Below are 20,355 nucleotides of genomic sequence, written 5' to 3' on the forward strand. Positions count from 1 at the left end.
AGGGTAGCTGGTGCATTTAGGAAGTGATCAAGTGGAAAAAAAGGCAGTTTAGTGATCCTGAAGATGAGATGGAGACGGGCGTGATGAAAAGCCGTCCAAGTATGTTTGAACAGGTCACTATAGCCCTGCTTCAAGTTTCTGGAAGGAAGTTTTCTCTAAGGAGGTCCTTTTCTTCCAGCTCTCTTTTGCATAGACCTTGATAGGATGTCAAAGGATCACTGCTCCTAGAAGCTCGGTGTACCCAAGCTTTCTTCGCAAAATCTGAGTTTTTGGGCTATGTATGTCTTCCAATGGCTGACCCATGAGGAATCTTTTTAGTTCAAAGTCTGCAAATGGTCTTATGTTTGTACTATATGTGGACAAGGACAAGCTACAGCTGCCTCATCTTTACCCCAAGCAAGCTGTGCATAAACTAGCATTTGCTTATACTGTGCCAATTTTAGCATAGTCTTATCTTTTACTAAGCATTATGCGTTGGATATGCAACGAATGCCATCATACTCGTATTCCAAGTGGTTCGTTCACGTCATATTTTGGAGAAATGTGCTTGCACCTGGCGTGAACTCAACACCATGCATGAATGTTGTGCCACAGGAACAAAATGCTTGAATTCTGTTATCAAGACTGCAGCTGTTTTGAAAAATGAGTAGATAAAAAAAAAAAAGCTCGCAACACCGTTGCCAAGCATCCGTGGAACACAACGGTACTACGTGCACTTTGCGATGGAGACCGTCAAAGCATAGAAGCCGAAAGAACTACAAAATTGGTTTCACCACAAGGGTGCAACAATGAATTCAGTGGCACCTAGTTTTATTCTTGTACGAAGTAAGGTTGGCAGCTTACTTTTTGTTCCAGTATCGCGTAACTCTACAAAACTCTAAAGGCTGGTGCCCACCGGAGACTAGCAGCGGTCGCGCGACCAGTCGCGACCAGTCGCGACCAGTCGCGACCAGTCGCAACCAGTCGCAACCAGTCGCAACCAGTCGCAACCAGTCGATTTTTCAGTCGCGCGACTGCAGTCGCAACCAGTCGATTTTTCAGTCGCGCGACTGCAGTCGCAACCAGTCGATTTTTCAGTCGCGCGACTGCAGTCGCAAAGCTGCTTAACCAATCAGCGATACTCAATTTTTTTTTCATTGCGCTGGCTTCCTGCCGCCAGATACAAACGAGTGCGTTCCTCTGGGTCTGTGGCACCATGGCCACCACGGAATACTTGGCTTGGAGATGACGGGCCGCAGCAACTCGAGCAAAGTGTCGAATTTACGTGGTGGCATTCGCAAGAAGCTAAACACCGTCAAAGTAAAGAGAAAATAAATTGTGCACTGTCTTTTCCCCGTATTCGGAAACTTTTTTTTGTCTTGAACTTGGCTTGTCAGCGCATTCAACGCAGCGTGTTTGGAACGCGTTTGTACTTCATGCCTTGGCAACGACTTAAGACTCCATGTTCGAGACGCATTTGTGCTGCATTCTAGGCTGTGGCAAGTCAAGGGAAATTCAAGGATGGTTTCTGAATACGTACGACTCTCGGAAATACTCCTCGTCGTGTCAGCGCAGCTCTGAAGGCAGGCGGCTTGCATGGCCGGTCAAATCCCGCGATCGAAAGGATGGTCACATCCACTACCAGTTTTTTTTTTTTCTTTAGAGGCATCTGTGATGCCAGCGCTGACACCATGGCACAGTGCATCAGCACCTTGAAATTGTCTTGTTCTTCGCTTGAATCGAACTTGACGCTGTTGGGAACGCTGTGCGAGAACGGACTCAGCTGGCGGCGATCAGCTGATCGCGCCGGTCTCAGGAGTTCTCGCTAATAACGAGACCCGGACGTGACTCTCCGGTTTTGCGACTTCCGGTCGCTCGCATGCAGCCTCTGTCGGTGTGAACATCAGTCGCTTTTTGGTCGCCAGTCGCGAATGGTCGCGCGACCGCTGCTAGTCGCCGGTGTGCACCAGCCTTAAGAGAATGCCGCCGCTTCAAGGAGAAAGGATCGTTTCGCTCAGTCTTTTCGCATTGAGAGCACAGCATGTAAAATGGTATGCTAGACTTGCACTGATGCTTGCCGAGATAGGCAGCAATCAAAACAGTGTCTTTAGAATCGAAGGTCACAGCTACTGCTTGGGCATTTCCCCCCCCCCCTTTTTTTTTTCATCCCGCTATCAAGATTGCAGGATGTTGTCGCATGTGTATTGTGAGCAGCAGAAACGGGCCGGCTCGTTTGATCTTTGCTTTAGCAGCAGTCATCGCCCCACTCGCGCACTTTTACTCGCGGGTAAGAACATAAAATGACAACGGCAGCAATAACGCTCTCAATAAAAAACAACTTGCGGTACCATCGCCTAGAATTGGCGCGTGGCTCTCATTTCGGCCGTGGCCAGGCCCGCAGCCCTGGGGAGGTGAACGGGCCACCCTCCCCCCCTCAAAATTCTGATGCAGGGGGCGTTTTACCGAAAGTAAATAGTGAAAATGGGGGTTCTTTAAGGCCTTTTGCAGGTGCTTGCTCCCCCCCCCTCCCCGAAAAAAATTTTATTAGCCACGGACCAAGCTATGGCACTTCGTCCAGAGCATAAGATTTCGCAATTTATTTTTGGAAGTGGTATTTGGGAACGTAAAGAGATACAAATAACATTGAGATATCATAGGATGGCAGAATAGACAGTAGTTGCAGTTATCAAAGGTGACATCAATAAAAAAAATGGACCTGGGCTTGTCATGTGATGTGTAGAACTTGAACCAGTTGGCAGTAAGAGCAACAGATTGGTTTACAAGGATGGAAAATCCAGCAGGACAATGCATAGGGCTAGACGGAGTGACGGAATTGGGAAGTTTGCTGGGATGATGTGAAAGCACAGGATAGGGTAAACTGGACATCATTGGGCGAAGCTTTCATCCTGCTGTAGACTAGCACACGCTCAGAATGGCGATAACTTTTATTAGGACATCTCTGGTCACCAGTTCCTATTCATGTGTGCTGTAGTGCACTATTAAATCTTTTCACATTAATGTTATAATTCGTCTGAGGTCTATATTGTCTACCCAAAGCGTTTCTTACGTACAGTTTTTAAAAATTATTTTGCTTTAACAATTTCATGTTTTAACTGCTCAAACTTTTGTGTGTGTGTGTGTGTGTTTCAAGATGAAAAATGAAACTTTACAGTTATGTGCGAGTTTAGAAATTTGCTCCGAAACTAACTTGCATTTCTCCAAAGCACGCCTTTTGGTGCTACAAAGCAGCTCCGAAATTTCCCTTTTACTGCTCCAAAGCTACTTCAAAACATCATTTTTACTGATCTTTGAGCTGCTTTAAACGACTGAAGCCCACTTCCACCTCTAAAAGCATGCTTAATAGCTTTCCTTTCAAATGATCTCCCAATATGAAAACTGTTGTCGCTTGTACTTCACTGGGAATGCATATTTGAAAAAACAGTGCTTTGAAAAAAATCTAGAAAAATAAGAACCACACGATAGATAAAGCGCCGTCTTCTTATCTCGCGTGGAGAAGCTCTTGCACGGCATGTCATTCTACGGACCCATCATGTTGACAATCTTTTAAAAGGGCAAACTCAAAACGGGCCATATTAGCATGATTCGTAGGAGTATGGGCCAGTACGGCAACAGCAGTTTGCCAACAAGCTTGAAGTTGACGGAATCACCTTGCATCAGCAGTGATGCATGTCACGCATGGCTGGGAGGGGCTTTCGGTGAGGAGGGCTTATGTAGCTTTTGGAGAGAGACCGGTTGAGGGTAGTGAAGGAAAGAGTGAACGGAGCTATCAGAGTGTTTTGATCATCAAATCTGTGTCTAGTACCGCTATTACGGCACAGTTATGAAAAATTCTCACAGCTACATATTCATTGAAGACTTGTACACTTACTTACCCACCACAACCACATTTTGAACTCTGGGTGGCATAGGGGCCCTTCAATGCATGTTTAAAACTTTCCTGATCTCGCTTCTTTACTTGAGTGGGTTTCGAAGAAACGAAATCGCGTACTTTTAGCACGCAACTGGACTGGCTCGTGTACGCAGGTGCCCGAATCCTTGGTAGAGCCACCACAGCAGCAGCAACCACCACTTCCACAGCCGGTAGCAACAGTGCCGAGCCCCCTGCGGGAGACCGAGGCGACCCCCATGCCGGTGGCACCCGTTGTACAAGCGACCACGGCCCCATCTCCGCTGCTGCCCGGTGACGCAGTCTCCGAATCTGCCGCGGTAGCGGAGGCTCCATCCCTGGTCCCAGGCCGACTCGACTTCTTCCAAGAGTCTCAGATCGACCTCGAGTCGCCGCACATGGATCCGGCTGTCGTGGCGGCCCTCCCCTCGGTGCCTGCCATGGCTCTTCCACCTGCCGCCATCGTCCAGCCCGCTGGCTTCGTGCTGGCCGCCGGGCCCCCGCCCCATCCCGTGGCGGCTGTGCCTCCTCCCCCCCACCACGGCGCTCCTCATCAGCCGCTAATGAGCCACCCCCTCCCACCTCATCCACAGCCTGTGGTACAGCCAGTGCAACAACCTGTTGTCCAGCAACAACCGCCGCATCCCCAGCCACACCCGCCACAGCCACACCAACCGCCGCACCAACCACAGCTGCCCCCGCTGACTATAGACTATTCTGAACACATGCCGATCCCCACTGTGACATTCACCAACCAGAGCCTCCGCAATGCCCACGGTGATGACCGGAGACCCCGGAGAGGTGGCCCTGGCGGCCAGGGTGGGCCTCCCAGGAGGGGTGGCTACACAAATGGCAAAGGTAGGCAACTCAGTGCTAGGCTGATCATACAGTTTGTAAACATTTTTGCAAATTCAAGATGTTTAGCAACCATACAGCTTCTTTAATCACTTACGTTGTGCATACTTTCTTCTCGGAATGGTTGTGTAAAAAAGATTTCCAGGCACTCTGACAAGAATTGAGGTGTAAGCAATGCTGGTGTGCTTCCAAATGATTTTTATTGAAATTGCATCAAAGGTATGGTCTTTTGCAAGTATATAAAAGCACTCCACGGTCACGCCAAGATGGGACATAATCGCGGCGTCACAGGAACAGTCTCATATAGCACGATTAACCCGATCGAAGAGCGTTTCGTGTGATGGTAAAGCCATGGAAGATGCTCTGATGCACATAGAATATTCTAGTCCTTGCTATTAGACTTTACAAACTAATACAGTTGGTCCTGGATATATCGAACTCGAAGGCGATCGCAAAATAGCTCGATATATCGATATTTGGAATACACAGTATGTGTATTTTAAGGCTTAAATTAAAGCATTTCAGGCCTCGGAAATTGTTACAAGTGCTTACATAATCATTCGCTCACAGTATAATGAAGAACAAGTTGTGAACTGAAAGTTATTGCACTTTATGTTGCATGAAAATGATCCGTAAACTTTTTTGCTTGCGTGCCGTTGCATTTCAGTCATCCTTAATGTCATTAAAGCTTTTCAAATAAGCTAATTCAGCTCCTTTGGCCACAACAGCGTTGATTGATGCAGAACGCCGATGTGAGCTTTGTAGCCCGGCTGTGTTTCCTACGAGGCGGCAGGGAAGCCATGATCAGCATCGATGCAGTCAGAAACAGCTACCTTGTCATCTGCACTGATAAAGTCGCTCGCTGTCCGAGATGGTGCCCAGAAATGCGAAGTTCCAGAATTCACCGAGGCACCGTACACCTTTGTCAGCGGTCGCGACGCACCCGAAGTCGTCACTGGGCCTACAAGAAAAGGTTACGACGGTACTTTACTTGACGTAGCTCCAAGCACCAGTCATAATTTTTATGGCTATGTGCGAGTCAACGTTCAGTTCAACTCCCGAATGGGGTTTATCAGATACAAGGCTAAAAGTACACAAGTCCAAAAGGCACGCGAAGGAAGGGATTGTCCCCCCCCCCCCTGAAAAGGTGCAAAAGACAAGTTCCCACAGTCGACATGTTGGCGATATCAATGTCACTTGTGCCTTTGTAGCTAGCACATGCTGCTTTGATGCGAAAAAAGCATAGCCTTCGAGACATGCATTTTAAAACTGGGAACACTAAAGTGCGTCACAAGATTGCACATTTCAACGGCTATGCTTTTCAGGCTCCCATGTCATTGTGCGCTAACAAACAAGGAAGGGATCGCGAATCGCAGAGTCACTTCTTATTCTCATTTGGGTGTCCTCGGCAATCGGTCTTTTTGAAGAACACTATGCCCGGGCATTAAGGGGGGGGGGACGCGCCCTTTGAAAACCGAAAAATCGCGAAAAAGTCGATTTTTTGAAAACCACATACTCGGGCAGTATGACTCATAAACTGCCTCTACTGTAAATATCAATGTCTAATTCATCGCGAAAGTACGTCAAATAAATTTTATAACATGCCGCGGCAGCCGGCAAGCGGCGAGCGAGCGCCAAAAATACCCCAACTTTGCGCGCTCGCCATTTCCCAACCGCTCGGCCGATCGCCGCCATCTTGATGTTGTTTTGCTCGTGAATTCTCGCGCTTTTTTTTTCGCCACCCGCGGCAGTGGCGGTGGCGCTCCGAGGCGGGAGTCGCTCACGATTGGGGGGCTCGCGAAAGCTTTCGAATGTCCCGCTGCCTGGATGCGAAGCCGCGATTGGACAAAACGCGCGCCTCTCGAGGGAATGGGGGAACGCGCGGCTCCTATTGGCTGCTGTGCGCGATGACGTAGCTGCTTCTCCGGCATGCGCCGGCTCGTCGTCTGCACCGGCGCTTGCAGTGCCGGCGTTCTTTGTGTGCCCCGTTTGCCATCATTCCGATCGGTTGTCACACGTGCTCCTCTATCTTTCACCGTCTTCACGAGACGATCTTCTACCGTCTTCACGAGACGATCTTCTACCGTCTTCACGAGACGATCTTCTACCGTCTTCACGAGACGATCTTCTACCGTCTTCACGAGACGATCTTCTACCGTCTTTACGAGACGATCACTACCGTCCTCACGAGACGATCTTCCGCCGTGTTCACGGGACGCGGATTGTTGCGCTGACGGTCACGATGGGCATTTCGAAGTTCAAGACTCGGCACGCGTTCAGTTCAAGAAAGCGTCAGCTGAAGCTCGTACGCATGGCGAAGCTCACCTGCACGCCCACGCGCGGCGACAGTTGCACCGATGCTTCCGCTTCATCTTTTCAAGACGATTGCGTCGACGCTTCTAGCGACGAGACTTCTACACCATCGGCACAAGGATCCGCCGTGACGAGTGAGGCTGGTGTTTCGTGCTCAAGTGCGCCTGGTGTGTCGCGCTCGCCAACCGCATTGATTCCGTACCCGAACAGTGAGACCGCGTCGTCGACTGTGCACTTCCAAACACGTTTTCGGACGTGCGAGGAGTTGGCGACGGCGGAGAGAGAACGTGCTGCTGTGCAACGAAAGCTTGGCGCTATGCCAGCAACCGAGAGGAAGTTTCAAGCGATGATGCCTGAACCCGAAGCTGCCACCGCTACGACCGAAGGCGAGAGATATTTCCTCGTGCAAGGGGATGCCCTTAGCGACATGCTGTCCAAGACCTTGTGCCCGCGCTGCCTCGCGACCGGGATGAAAGTTCAAGGAGGCACCCAGCTTGGACTTGCCACGAAGCTTGAGCTGGTATGTCCACATTGTGGAATAGTTTCAAGTTCGTGGAGCTCTGCTCGTCAGAACGAGTCAATGGCCTTCGACGTGAATATAAGAGCCATTACGGCCATGAAACAAATAGGGAAGGGACAGACAGCCTCAACGACTTTTGGGCAACTATGAATGTTTCCCACCGTGGCCTGCACCACAGAACTTTCCAGAGGCACCTGAAGCAATTCAGAGAACCACAGCAACAGACCCTGGATAAATTCTATGAAGAATCGGCTTCTGCTGTGAAAAAGGTGTACAAGGAGATGGACCCATCTTTCTGCAAGGACATTACAGTGAACTATGATGGCACGTGGCATAAGCGCGGACATACATCTCACATTGGAGTTGGTGCAATCATCGAGTATCACACAGGCCTCATCTTGGATGCTGTAGTTTTATCGAATCAGTGTCTCGGCTGCCAGGTAGGACCGAAGCCTGAAGACGAGGGCTATGCAAGCTGGTTGAAGCACCATGTGTGCCAAAAAAACACTGATGCCAAGTCTGGGAGGATGGAGGTTGAAGCAGCTGTAACTCTGTTCTCACGTTCACTGTCCAAGCATAACCTCCGGTATACAACCATTGTATCTGACGGGGACAGCGCCACATTCTCTGTCCTTCAACAAGACAATGTTTATGGGCTAGTCCCTATTGTGAAAGAAAAATGCTTGAACCATGTCCGGAAGAGGATGGGCACAGCCCTACGTAATCTTGTGCAGAAAAGCGAACAGGCTCTGGGAGGGAAGGGCAGATTGACAAAAGCCCTTATTGATAAACTCACAGACTATTATGGCTGGGCACTGCGGAACAATTCAAACAACGTGGCTGCAATGCAGCGTGCAGTGGTGGCGTCATATTATCACGTCACCTCAACTGACGAGGATCCTCACCATGACTTGTGCCCGGAAGGTGCAGACTCTGGTGCCGTCATAATGCCTGCAAGGGGAATGGCGTGCCACCTCCAAAGCACAAATACAATCTTCCGGGCTACGTTGCAGAAGCGCTGCTGCCAGTCTACCAGCGCCTTTCGCAGGCTTCTCTACTGCAACGCTGCCTGGGAGCAAAGACGCAAAATGCATCGGAGTCATTCCATTCTGTTTTATGGTCCTTGATGCCCAAGGAGCAACATGCATCATTGATTGCTGTCGAGACAGCACTGCATGACGCAGTTTTGCGGTATAATGCCGGCTGCTACAGGGCCACCCAAGAGTTGTCGTCATCAGTGGGACTCGCACCTGGCCATCTAACCATTCAACGAGCTGCGGAGAAAGACTCTCTGTGTCTGAGAAAGGCTCAGAAACGGATGAATGAGAAGCAGGAAAAGTGGCAAAGAAAAAGAGAGCCTAAGGACACATCTAGCTACTCTGCAGGGTCATTTTAGACCATAATAAATGTTTGAAACTTTCGAAGTCAATTTTCTCAGAATGACTTTTTTGGCCAGTGAGGCTGCTTAGTCAGGTGATCTCTCTGGAACTGCTGGTCTGATTTCTATCAGGTTTTTTTTTATTATGCACCTTAATAAATTGCCCAGGGCAAGACAAGCCTGCTTTTTCAATTTATTGTGTCTGTAATTTGTAATAATTAACTAAAACTTCATTGATGAGAGCCAAATTGTGAACACTAAATTCAGTGCTCTGCTAACATTTTTTGGCAAGGAAATTTAAAAAAAGGGCTCTGTCTTGCCCTAAAGCACCTATCCAGGAATCATCATAGTGAATTTCACAGTGCTAGCACATTTTTCAAATTCTCCAGACCCTGACTAAGGGACCCATGTGGACAACCCTGATAAATGGCTGTAACTTGGGAACCAGTGAACATAACTGCATGAAACTTTGTGGTTATTCAAATGGCTTTGCTATTAGTGTACCCTGAAAATTTCATTAAGATATCTCAACAAACAAAAAAGTTGCCCTTCAAAGGTAGCCTCCCCCCTCAAGACCTGCAGATCGCGCATCAAACATACTGGCGTACTCTCAAGCGCCAAGCAACGAACCATATTAGCGCGATGGAATAATACTGCCTTTTCATAACCAGTGCACGCAAAGGAATCTGAACTTGTTAGAACGGGGTGAAAGTTGATCAATACTACTCGCTAAAAAAAATCAACTTCGTGGGCTTCGATGCCGCGCAGCGTTCGATATAGCGGACGTTCCGCTGAGCGGGAGTTTGATATATTGGACCATCAGTTCCATATATTTGCATGGGAAATTCAAGAAGATATTTTAGCTGTTCGGTATAGCCAATAAGTAATACCTGATTTACTCGTGTAATAAACCCTTTTTTTTTTTTTTTCAAAAAAGTTGATGCCAATTTGAAAGTAGAGGGTTTACTACATGGTAGAAACAGGTCACAGGAGTTGTAACAGCGAAAATTTCGGCTGATGACATTGCTTGTTTAGACCCATGAAATGTGCGACAAATCTTTTTCGTAGCCCGAAGCTCTTTTTGTTTCCTCCTCCCGTAACGAAAGTGCATGGATCGGCGCTGAAGTGTCGTCCAGCCGCTTGGTTCCAATGCTCAGCGCATGTTGTTAGTACCCAGCCGTGTAGCTAGCGTACCGGCCGAATGTGCCCTGCGCAGCATGTGTCCCAACCAAGTTCACAACGACAAACCCAACAACAAAAATGCAGCATCGGATGGCAGTGCACAAACGTTGCGGGCGCACAATGCACCATCGGCGCGGTGGGTGCGGTTGCGTTTTGCATAGGTCCCGAGATGGCAAGCGCGCGGCATGTTTCTACGCAGCGCAAGTGCCATTTCGAACGCTACGAGCTTTGTTTTTGTGCCACTGAGCTTACGTGGCGCTATCAGCAAAGAGGTTTCTCCGGCATTTGAAATATGGTGTTTTGCCATACAAAGCGCTAAAGTCCCTTAAATTTCGTAACATGCCTCTCTTTTCCCCCTCCTCCAATCTCTCGGAGGCCGGCGCGGCGTCGGTATTCGCCAGAGGCCGTCACTTGGGATCGGTCGCAGTGTTCGTTTGTTTGCAGTCGCTCGCGACTGCCGTCTATGCTCTGGAAGCGTGGACTCCTGGGGGCGCAGCACATCTGTTTTGACGGATATGAACTTGTCCTTCCAAGCACTGTGCTGTGAAATAGAGTCGAATCTCATTATTTCGAACACGCTTAATTCGAACTTCCGGTTGATTCGAATTCGCGATGAGGTCCCGTCAAAGCTATGTGTATCCCAATAGGCGAAAACGCCTGGTAATTCGAATGCCCAAGCACTTCCGACGGTTAATTCAAACATACCGTGCTCCGAAAATGCTTTCAGCATGCCACCCAAACTTGCCGCAGCACCTGCGACACCTCACTGCTGCTCGCGAAGGAACTGAAAAGAAAAGAAAAGGCTGCATGGAATGTTTGCTCTCGCTCAAATGCCGATCTGCAACGCGACCGTGTCACGCTTCTCCCTTTCCCGTCCCTCCTCCCAATGCAGCGCGCGACGAGAGAGAGAAAAAAAACAGGAAGCTGTCACTGGGTTGAATGATTGTGTGGTTGAAAAAAAGGAAAAAGGCACTATTTTTTGCAGTCTTTGCCCCTTGCGGAAGCACGGCTCTGCCCCTTGAGGGGGGGTCTCTCACGCGCTGGTGCCACGCTTTCCTCTTTCCTTTCCCTGCCACATAACTCTTCTTTCAACGACGCACGCGAAGAGAGCAAAAAAAAATGGCCTCGTATCTGTATGTAATTTGCAAATGTCGTCGAAAGACGATGTCTTGCATGTGGAGAGAGTGAACAAAACATTTATTTGATGTTCTGTGCAAGAAAATCGGTGAATGGTATTCCGGAGGTGTTAAAGTGCCTCGAGCGTGCAGCAGAAGCGAACGAGCGCATCAAGTCGCGTCACACGTGAGACATGAGCGCCATCTGGCAGTGTTTTTTTGGAAAACAAAGCATGTGGCCCTGAGACGGGCGTGCGCGCTCGTCTCAGAGGTGATAGGGTGTAAAACCCAAGGCGACGGGTAGGGGCCACCACCGTGTCTTCTTAGCGAAGCGTTGGAAACACTCTCCTTTCCGTGCAAGCATTACATGGTCAGCGCAGCATGATAAGCGCTACAATCCTTAGAATTACTTATGTATGCCTTTTCTAGTAAAAGACAAACATGCAGATTTGCCAAGTCTTCCGGATTACCCGTACAATGTACAAATTTTGACCCGTTTGTATGGTTGGCGCAAAAATCTTCCGGAAGATCTTCCGGGAAGCGTGCAAAAACGGTTTTGCGGAAATTTTTAGCCGTTTTTAGCAGAAAATATACTGTTGGCCTGGCAACTTTGGTGAGACTAATCAAAACCAACTGCCATCGCCATCACTCAGTTGATCGAGCTTGCGATGTTCGCCATGTTGTGCTTTGTTAGCGGTTGAGTTGGCGTGCTTCGGAGCAGTGGTGTTGGTGTCTTGGTTTCCTGTCAGCCATGGCTCTTAGTAAAGAGCGGGAGCGAAAACAGTACTTATAGGTGTTTTTGAAGCAGTACACATCCGAATTCCCCTGCATCGTGGAATCGAGGAAGGGCAAGCATTTTGCGTTCTGCGCGGTGTGTGGCTGCGATATCAGCGTTTTTCACGGAGGCAAAACCGACGTCGCTCACGTTTCATCCAAGAAACACGTAAGTCACGTGCAATGCCAAGAAAAGCAGCAGCAGCTGGGACCGTTTTTTCAAAGCGGAACTCTAATAGTGACGTGATCCGAGCGGAATGTCTCTTCACTGGGTTTCTGCTAACCTTCCATTGACAGTCTCTGACCACGTGGGTCCCCTGCTACGAAAGATGTTCTCTACTTCGGATGTCGCAAAGCGGTACGGCTGTGCGAGAACCAAGACAAGTGCAATTGTTGGCGAGATGACAAACCACACTCAGGAGCGCATAGTGAGTTCCTTGAAGCAAAAAGTTTTCTCGGTTGCCATCGACGGCAGTAATGGTCGCCACTCGCAGTTGTACCCGATCGTGGTGACATACGTGGGGGAGTCTGGCTTAGTTGAGAGTCGACTACTTTCTTTGTGTACGTTGACGGGACAAGCAAGTGGTCGCAACATAGGCAACCTAATTCTGGAGGCTCTCGCGTCGTTTCATATACCGGTTACGAACTGTGTAGCGTTTTGTTCTGACAACGCCAACGTGATGCTTGGTAAAAAAAATGGCGTGGCAGCGGTGCTGGTGGAAGTCCAAGAAAATTTGATTAAAATCGGGTGCGCATGCCACTTAATAAACTTGGCAGCTGAGAAGGGAGCAGTGTGCCTTCCAGCAAAAGTGGACGAAGTTCTTGTAGATATATTTTATTACCTGGGAAAGAGTGCTAAGAGGAAGGAGGCCTTGAGGCAGTTTCAGGACATTCATGATGCAGACTTCAGAAAAATCTTGAAACATGTCCCAACTCGATGGCTATCTCTTGGGAAATGCTTGACCAGGCTCCTGGATCAGTGGAAGCCTCTGTTGAGCTTCTTCTTGCACGAAGTGAAGGACAAAAAGAGTCCCAGCTTTCTGGACTCATACCAGATCCCAAAGGCAGCAGCAAAGCAACAGCTCCAGCAGAAAAGCCTGATCAGTGCAAAACGAAAAGAACTTGACACAGGCTCCTTCAGTGCCAGTGAAGAAAGCCAAGGTTTCCTGCACACAGAAGACTGACCAGCACTGCCCAACACGTGAAGAACAGCTTTTTGTTTTCCTCAGCCTGGAAACCAAACGAGCATATTGTCTTTTCTTGCAGAATATTATTCCCATTTTCGAGAAAGTGAACCTCTCCTTGCAAGCACAAGCTCCCCAGATCCACTTGCTACGGTTGCTTCTCTTGGAACTTCTTCGAGACATTTTCTCAAGATTTGTAAACCAATCGTGGCTGAAACAAAGCCCAGAGCTGCTCAACTTGGGACTACCATAGCAGGGAGGCACAGAAAGGGGACGAGGACCTCATCATTGGACAGGAAACTAGGACTGTGGTAGACAAGCTAAAGCCCAGTGAGCAACAGGAGTTCTTCGAGGCAGTTCGGCACTACTTTGTGACAGTGTGCGACTACATGTGACACAAGTTTCCCCTGACAGACCCTGCTCTGCTTAATGCAGAGGTAGTTCAGCTGAAAACCCTGGACACCATGTCCTTCCTAAAGGTGCGCTTTTTTGTTCAAAAAAATTTAAAAAAATGCCCCCCGGGCAGGGTCTTCCTAATTCTGTGTCACAGTACTTGGCAGGTCTGAACATGCAGAATATATACGTGTTGTTATGGTGCCTTAGATATGCGCAATAATTGCTTTTTAATTGGCAGTCGCGTACGTATGAACGCTGATCCTTGACTTGAGGAACATTGGTGAGCGCTGCGGAGGGGGTCGGCCATTCGGAATATCAGCAGGTGCCGTTTAAAGTACCCGGCTCTCAGTATCGATTGATAAACAGACAAATGTACAGACAGACCAAAGTGTTTTTTTGGCGAAGGTCCCCAAGAAAGACTATCGTCCTTAAAAAAAGCTGCCGTGGTGTGTTGGTTTTCTCTCGGTTGGATATCGGTTGGAGAAGCAGATCGGTTGGATACTGATCTGCTTCTCCCCGCGTGGAGACGCTCCTCCTTTCTCGTCACGTGCTAGCCATGCTGCGGCTGCAAAGCGGAGAGCGGGAGGCTCTGCTACGCAGTAGTCATTGTTGTCGTCGTTTTTAGAAAGTGTCGGCACTGGACATTTTCGCGTGCAACTTCTTTTGCCAGGAGAATGCTGAAGCCGAAGTAGAAATGCTTTGCAAGCTGCGTGTGAAATTGATTGGCTCGCTCCAAGACAAACGTGTGCAGACGCGCATCACCGATTACTTCAGTTAATAACGAATGTCCTGTGATTTGTGAATAAATGTAAGTCTTCTTAAAGTTCCCCCTTGGGTGTTAGCTCTATGCACATGTGCCACTGCATGGAGAGCCCTCCGTTTATTTAGCTTTCATTAATTCGAACAAATTTTCGAGCCCCTTCGAGTTCGAATTATCGAGATTCGACTACTTTTCATCCAAAAATGTCATCGCTGTTCGTTGCCGCAAGTGGTTGTTGCGCCTTCTGCTGCCACAACAAGTCTGGTGATGGCCGAAAGCTCTTTATGATGCCGCCCGTTAAGCACAACGAGCTGCGACAAAGGACATGGTTACATAGAATCGGAAATGAAAACTTCAAGTTGACATTTTGGAATTAACATTGCAAAGTTGCATCTCTCATTCGATGTTTGTTCAATTCAATGCCTGCTCTAATGCCATCAACAAATCGCAGTTAATTGTGCAAAACGTCGCGATATTTCACTCAGGTTTCATTAATGCTTCTGCGAATGATTCTTTCTTTTTTTGTTAACAATAAGTCAACAATAAATGCTTATGTGTTCTGCTTGTCGTTATGCGCCGACTGGTCTGAGTTCATGGCACTGGTGGAGAAGGGATTGTTTCTTGGCATTAGTGGCACACCCGCAGCTTCCAGTACTGCGCATTTGGCATTGTTCATTGTGCCAAATTTCTGTAGTGGATGTGCACATTCACTTGAGACCGTTAAAGGCCAACTGCAACGAAATTTCACTTGGGCGGAAACGGCCATAAATACGTAGTATATATACGCTAAGTTACGATAAAGACTGTGAAAAATTTTGCAGTCACATATTTACGTTATAATTGGTGCTCTGATTGCCAGCAAGCAGACGACGCATAGCTCTACCGGTGTGCCCAAGCAAATCTGTCAGAACCGGATACGACAATTACTAAAGAATGTCGCCGCGTCGCTCCCTGTGAGCAATCCTCCTTGCCGCTGAATCCTTCTTTCCTGCATTGAAACCGCTTTCAGTGCAGTGCGTTTGAAACGCGTCTGTGCATTTGTGCTGCCTTGGGACCGCCCTAAGACAGCACGTTCAAAAAGCGTTCATGCGGCATTGAAGTTGATGGCAAGTTGCATTCAAGTCAAGCAGCGTTTCTCAATACGGAGGTTAGACACTGCAAACCCACCAGTGGGAAGGAAGTCCGGACCAGCGTGCTATAAGAGGCATGTTCATGCAGCTTTCTGAAGTTAACATAGTAAAAACACACACAGTCCGTGATGTGCGTGCTCGAAGAGCGCGGAGGAGACGATCTTTTGGTCGGCCGTAATTGCATCATTTTTTCTAGTTTCGTTCTCAAGAACACCGTCGTTTGCAAACTTTTTTCCAAGGTAAGCGCTTGTATTTCGAAGGCAACATTTAGCAGGCAGCACTACATCTAGCGAGGCTACCTATATATTGACTTTTTGCAGAGTGCCAAATTTCGTACCAGTTGGCCTTTAAGGACTTTCAGATGTTGTTTAGGGGCTCTTTAATGCCAACATGATGAGATTGTTCACTGTCTGGCGCATAACATCCAAGCAGCCGTTTCGGAGATAAGAGTTTTGCTGAGTGGTGGCTCATTTTCAAAGTGCCATCACGTGCTGCTATCTTGTGCAAAGTCCTGATGCCTGTTACTCACCAGGTCCGCAATGGCAGCCCAACGGCAGTGGCCATGATCGACCAGAAGGCTACCGGGGACCCCCAAGGCAGTCGGGGTCTGGACCTCGGGGAGGACAACACCAGGGTATGTGGTGCTTTCTAATAAACCGTAGTCCTCTTGATATAGCTTTTAAAGGACTTCAATAACCAAACAAAGGGGGAGGGGGGGGAGGGGGGGAGGCCATGTGCATAATTGGTATAAGAGGCCCTGCAATACAAAGCAAGCATGTCGTTATCATCACTGCTTCTAAAACTGTAGAATGCACCTAACTGGCTTGCCACCTTGCCTCCCCCTCCCAAGAAAAAAAGGCATGCTGCACTGACCTAGAGAGATGGCAACTTTTGTCAGTAGAGGCCTAGAGTACTGCCTCTGTGATTCTACAGTTAGTAGCATCACACGTTTATCACATGGGCCATTCTGTGCATGAGGGCAAATAGTCGTCATCCCTCTTTTGTCGCCAACGAGCAGTGCGCCTTTGCTTGCCTTGGCACAAAGAAGAAAAAAACCTTCATCCCTTGTTCAGTAACATGCCTCGGATAACGTCCGTCTTGAAAAAAAAGTGTGTTGAGATAGCAGTGCATGGCATCTGGATACAATCGATACGCCATAAATCTATTTCACTACTGATAAAAAAAAAATTTTTAGAATGGGTCTTGATTCAGATATAACTCAAATGTAGTATCTCTGGGATACTATCGCAATACTGCCCAGCTTTGCTTGTGTGGACAAAAAAAAATTTCATTTGTAGCATAACTGTAAAGTAGGTTCTTTACCTATTTTTGTTCTCCCTCCTTTTCCTCTGTTGTGCTTAAAACCCCAACATCCAGGTAAGTAACTTACCCTTCTTATGAAACATGTTGTACCGTTTCTCTAGCTTTTGTAGAGAAGTACGCACGTAGCCTACTGTGTTGGAAATAACTACAGTCGAGCCCGACTATATCGAACCCATTTATATATTATCCCGTATATCGAACAATTCCTAAACACGGTAAGTTTGCATTGAGAATATAGAGCAAATGTTACTGTTTTATCGAACGAAAATAGCAACGACAACTGATATTTCAAACTCCATGTGCCTCAAAAGTGCCCCAGCAAGTTTGCTTTCTCTCGCGGTGGCGGGGAAAACTGCCGGCGCCACCCTAGAAAAAGTTGGTTAGACCCGGTTGTGCGCGGGCGAACACCCCCTCCAAGGAATGATCCTGGCCCGCTCGCAGCGCTTACAGCCAATCAGAGGCCGTTGTGCTTTCTCGGAGGCGGTAGAAGTGAGCGCCATTTTTTCTTTCTTTATGCGTGTGTGCCTGAGCACCTTGAGTACTATCCTGAAGAGCAAGGCAGATATCGGGGCCAAGTGGGACAAAAGGCCAGGTGCCCGTGGCACCCGACGTGTGCGCGCTGCTGTGTACAAAGATGTTGAAGCGGCCGTTTACAAGTGGTTTGTGGACGTTCGGTTGCGAAACATCCCGGTGTCCGGCCCTATGATCAAGCAGAAAGCCAAGGACCTTGCTTTTCTGCTTGGCAGGAATGATTTCCAAGGCGGTTCCTGCTGGCTTCAGCGGTTCAAAGAAGGGCACGACATCGTTGGCAAAGCTGTTACAGGTGAAAGCAGAGCGGTGGACGTGGACAGCGTAGAAAAATGGCTAGAGGAAAACTGGCGAGATATTGCAGCAAGATATAGAGCCCAAGATATCTTCAATGTGGATGAAACCGTTCTATTTTGGCAAATGTTGCCAAACAAGGCACTTGCGTGTCGTGGCGACAAGACAAGCGGCGGCAAGGCAAACAAAGCTCATATGTCCGTGGTGTTTTCGAAATGCGCTGTCGCTTCCAGTTACCTACCGAGCAAACTCAAAATGCAAAACGCTGCGATATTTCACTCAGGTTTCATTAACGCTTGTGCGTTTTTTTTTTTTTTTTTTTGTCAACAATAAGTTGAATCACTGCAGTACGACCCTCGGCAACATCGAGCTGCGTTTTTTGCCCCCGAACACTACGTCTGTACTGCAACCACTGGATCAAGCCGTTATACACGCAATGAAAGCCGGCTATCGGAAGCGCCTGGTGGAGAGGCTGCTGCAGAACCTTCGTGTCGGCAAGGGAGCTTAAGATCGAATTGCTCGGAGCTATTTCTATGTTGAGTAGGTCGTGGGCAGGTGCCAAGAAGGAGACGATCCAGAACTGCTTTAGGCATGCCGGCTTCCGCATGCCTGGTGATGACACCCCAAATTCTGACAGCACTGAAGACACCGCAGGTGTTTCCGCCGAAGTTCGGAACGAGCTGGCAGAGTTCCCGGGTGCTATCGACGGATCGACATTCAACGAGTTCGTCAGTGCGGACGATGTTCCCATCATGGGCCAGTTACAGGATGAGGATTACATTGCAGACGGCCCATTGCCTACATCCTCCGAAGTGATTAGTGCACTTGCGCTGGTCTGGCGCTATTGCTTGAATGTGGAAAGTTGCGGCCTCAGCTGCTCCGACTCGGCCAACGTGGAAGCGTGCGTGCTGTCGCAGGCAGCGAAGTCGTTGACACAGAAAAAAATCCAGGACTATTTTGTTCCACAGTAGGGCACGCAAGTAAGCCACCATATTAATAAAGTACTTTTCTTCTAGTTTGTTATGTGCCTTTGTGTCAAAACCTATACCGGGCCTATATCGAATTATGCCATATATTGAACTAATAAACGTTTTTTGGCGAGTTCGATATACCCGGGTTGACTGTAGATGAATAAACTTTCCCTGGTAGGCTTAGACAAGGGCTGAGAACTAGACTAACTATTTGCAGTTCAAACCCTGCTTAAGGAACAATAATGGACATGCACAAAACAGTTTTGTAAACGTACTGATCAAGGGATAAAGTGTTTGCGTGTTTCCTTAACGATATTTTGTCTTTTTTGCAGGACGTGGCCGCCCCACAGGGAACCGGGGACCCCCTCGCAACACCGGCGTTCCAGCTGCCACCTACGCCCAGTAACGGCTGTTGCCGTTGAGATGCTTCTTCGCCCAGTCGCCCCAGGAGGGCACTGCTACCAATGCAACCATCTAATGACTCTGCCGCCTGTCTGGGAGCTGTTGCCTCTGCTGCCCCTGTTCCTATCAGCCTTTATTTTTCTGTTAATGTTATAGCCCTCCCAGACTCTCTCTCTCTCTCTCTGCAAGTTTTTCATTTTTTATCCTTTCTGTGTGTGTGTCGTGCCTGTACCAGTCTGCCAGGGGCAGTGGAAGGCCTTCCTCCCACCCTTCTTCGAGACGGGCGAGGGAGGTGCTGTATTAAAGAAGGTCATCTCTCAGGCGTGCGTGCCAGGACCAACAACAACCCTCGCCCTCTCTCATTCTGCAGAGAGTTTCGTGCATACACACATTGTTTGTTCCCCTCTCCACTCTTTTTTTTTTCCTCTTCCTGTTTCTATGCGGAAGTGGATGCCAGCAATTGTTGCGCGTAAGGCTGTTTGCGTGTGTGGAATGCGTGCGAAAGCATGCCGAGGCAAATAAAGAGAGCTGAGGTGGATCGTCTAGTTTAAAAAAAAAAATGCCCAAGTGTTTCGTCTCATTCCTGGCCTGCCTCACGCTCAAAACCTTTTTTCATTCTTTTTATTGACGCTCGTCTCACAGCCATGGTTATACAAACTTTTGTGATAAAATCGTCCATGGAAGCCTGGTCAGGTCTGAAATCAATAAGCACTTGCAAGCATAGAGTTTTCTATAATTAACTAGAGGGGACTCTGGCGCTTCGATCGGACCATGAGAATGATGGGTAGTACACACGATTGATTGCCTAGTCTTCGTACTTGCGGCTTCGCTAATTGCTGGTTACAGTTTTGTTTTGAAGAAAAGAATGAACCCTTTTTAATTTTGTGAACCGATTCGAAGGGGTAAGCCTGAAACAATAAGGTCGTGAAGCGCACCCACAAAACTGTTGATTTTTGTTTCGTCGGAAAACTGCTCCAAGCCACACGAACACGTATGGAGCCAGAAGCAGGGCAGGTGTATGATGATTAGACAAACCTGTGTACTACCCATCATTCCCATGCTTGCTGAAGCGCGTGTGTTGCAGCTCCCATAGACACTAGCGCCAGAGTTCCCTCTATTATAAATTAGAAAACTCTATGCTTGCAAGGTCAGTGGAAAATGCTTTGTATTGCGAGAAACAGTACAGGCATAGCAGTCTTGGACCATAGTGGAGTGCCAACTCTGTCTGACAAACCTCTATGCCCAGTTTGGGTGAGCCAGACAGAATTTAGGCAAGTTCAACAGAAACTAAAGCCAAAATATTTTGAGCAAATTTTAGAGTTTGGTCTATTTCCACTTGGTACA

General features: G+C 48.2%; 1 protein-coding gene across 1 annotated transcript in view; it reads left to right on the top strand.

Annotated features, from left to right (window-relative positions):
* The window catches only part of LOC119170837 (caprin-1), a 39,162-nt gene extending 19,541 nt beyond the window's left edge, over positions 1-19,621 (top strand). Inside the window, exons 6-8 of the mRNA XM_037422102.2 lie at positions 4,024-4,744; positions 16,026-16,127; positions 18,942-19,621. Coding sequence (XP_037277999.2) covers positions 4,024-4,744; positions 16,026-16,127; positions 18,942-19,015 — 897 coding nt within the window. The 3' untranslated portion in view covers positions 19,016-19,621. The remainder of the gene's footprint in view (positions 1-4,023; positions 4,745-16,025; positions 16,128-18,941) is intronic.
* The last annotated feature ends 734 nt before the right edge of the window (positions 19,622-20,355 follow it).

The sequence above is a fragment of the Rhipicephalus microplus genome, chromosome 2 (genome assembly GCF_043290135.1).
Source record: "Rhipicephalus microplus isolate Deutch F79 chromosome 2, USDA_Rmic, whole genome shotgun sequence".
NCBI lineage: Eukaryota > Metazoa > Arthropoda > Arachnida > Ixodida > Ixodidae > Rhipicephalus > Rhipicephalus microplus.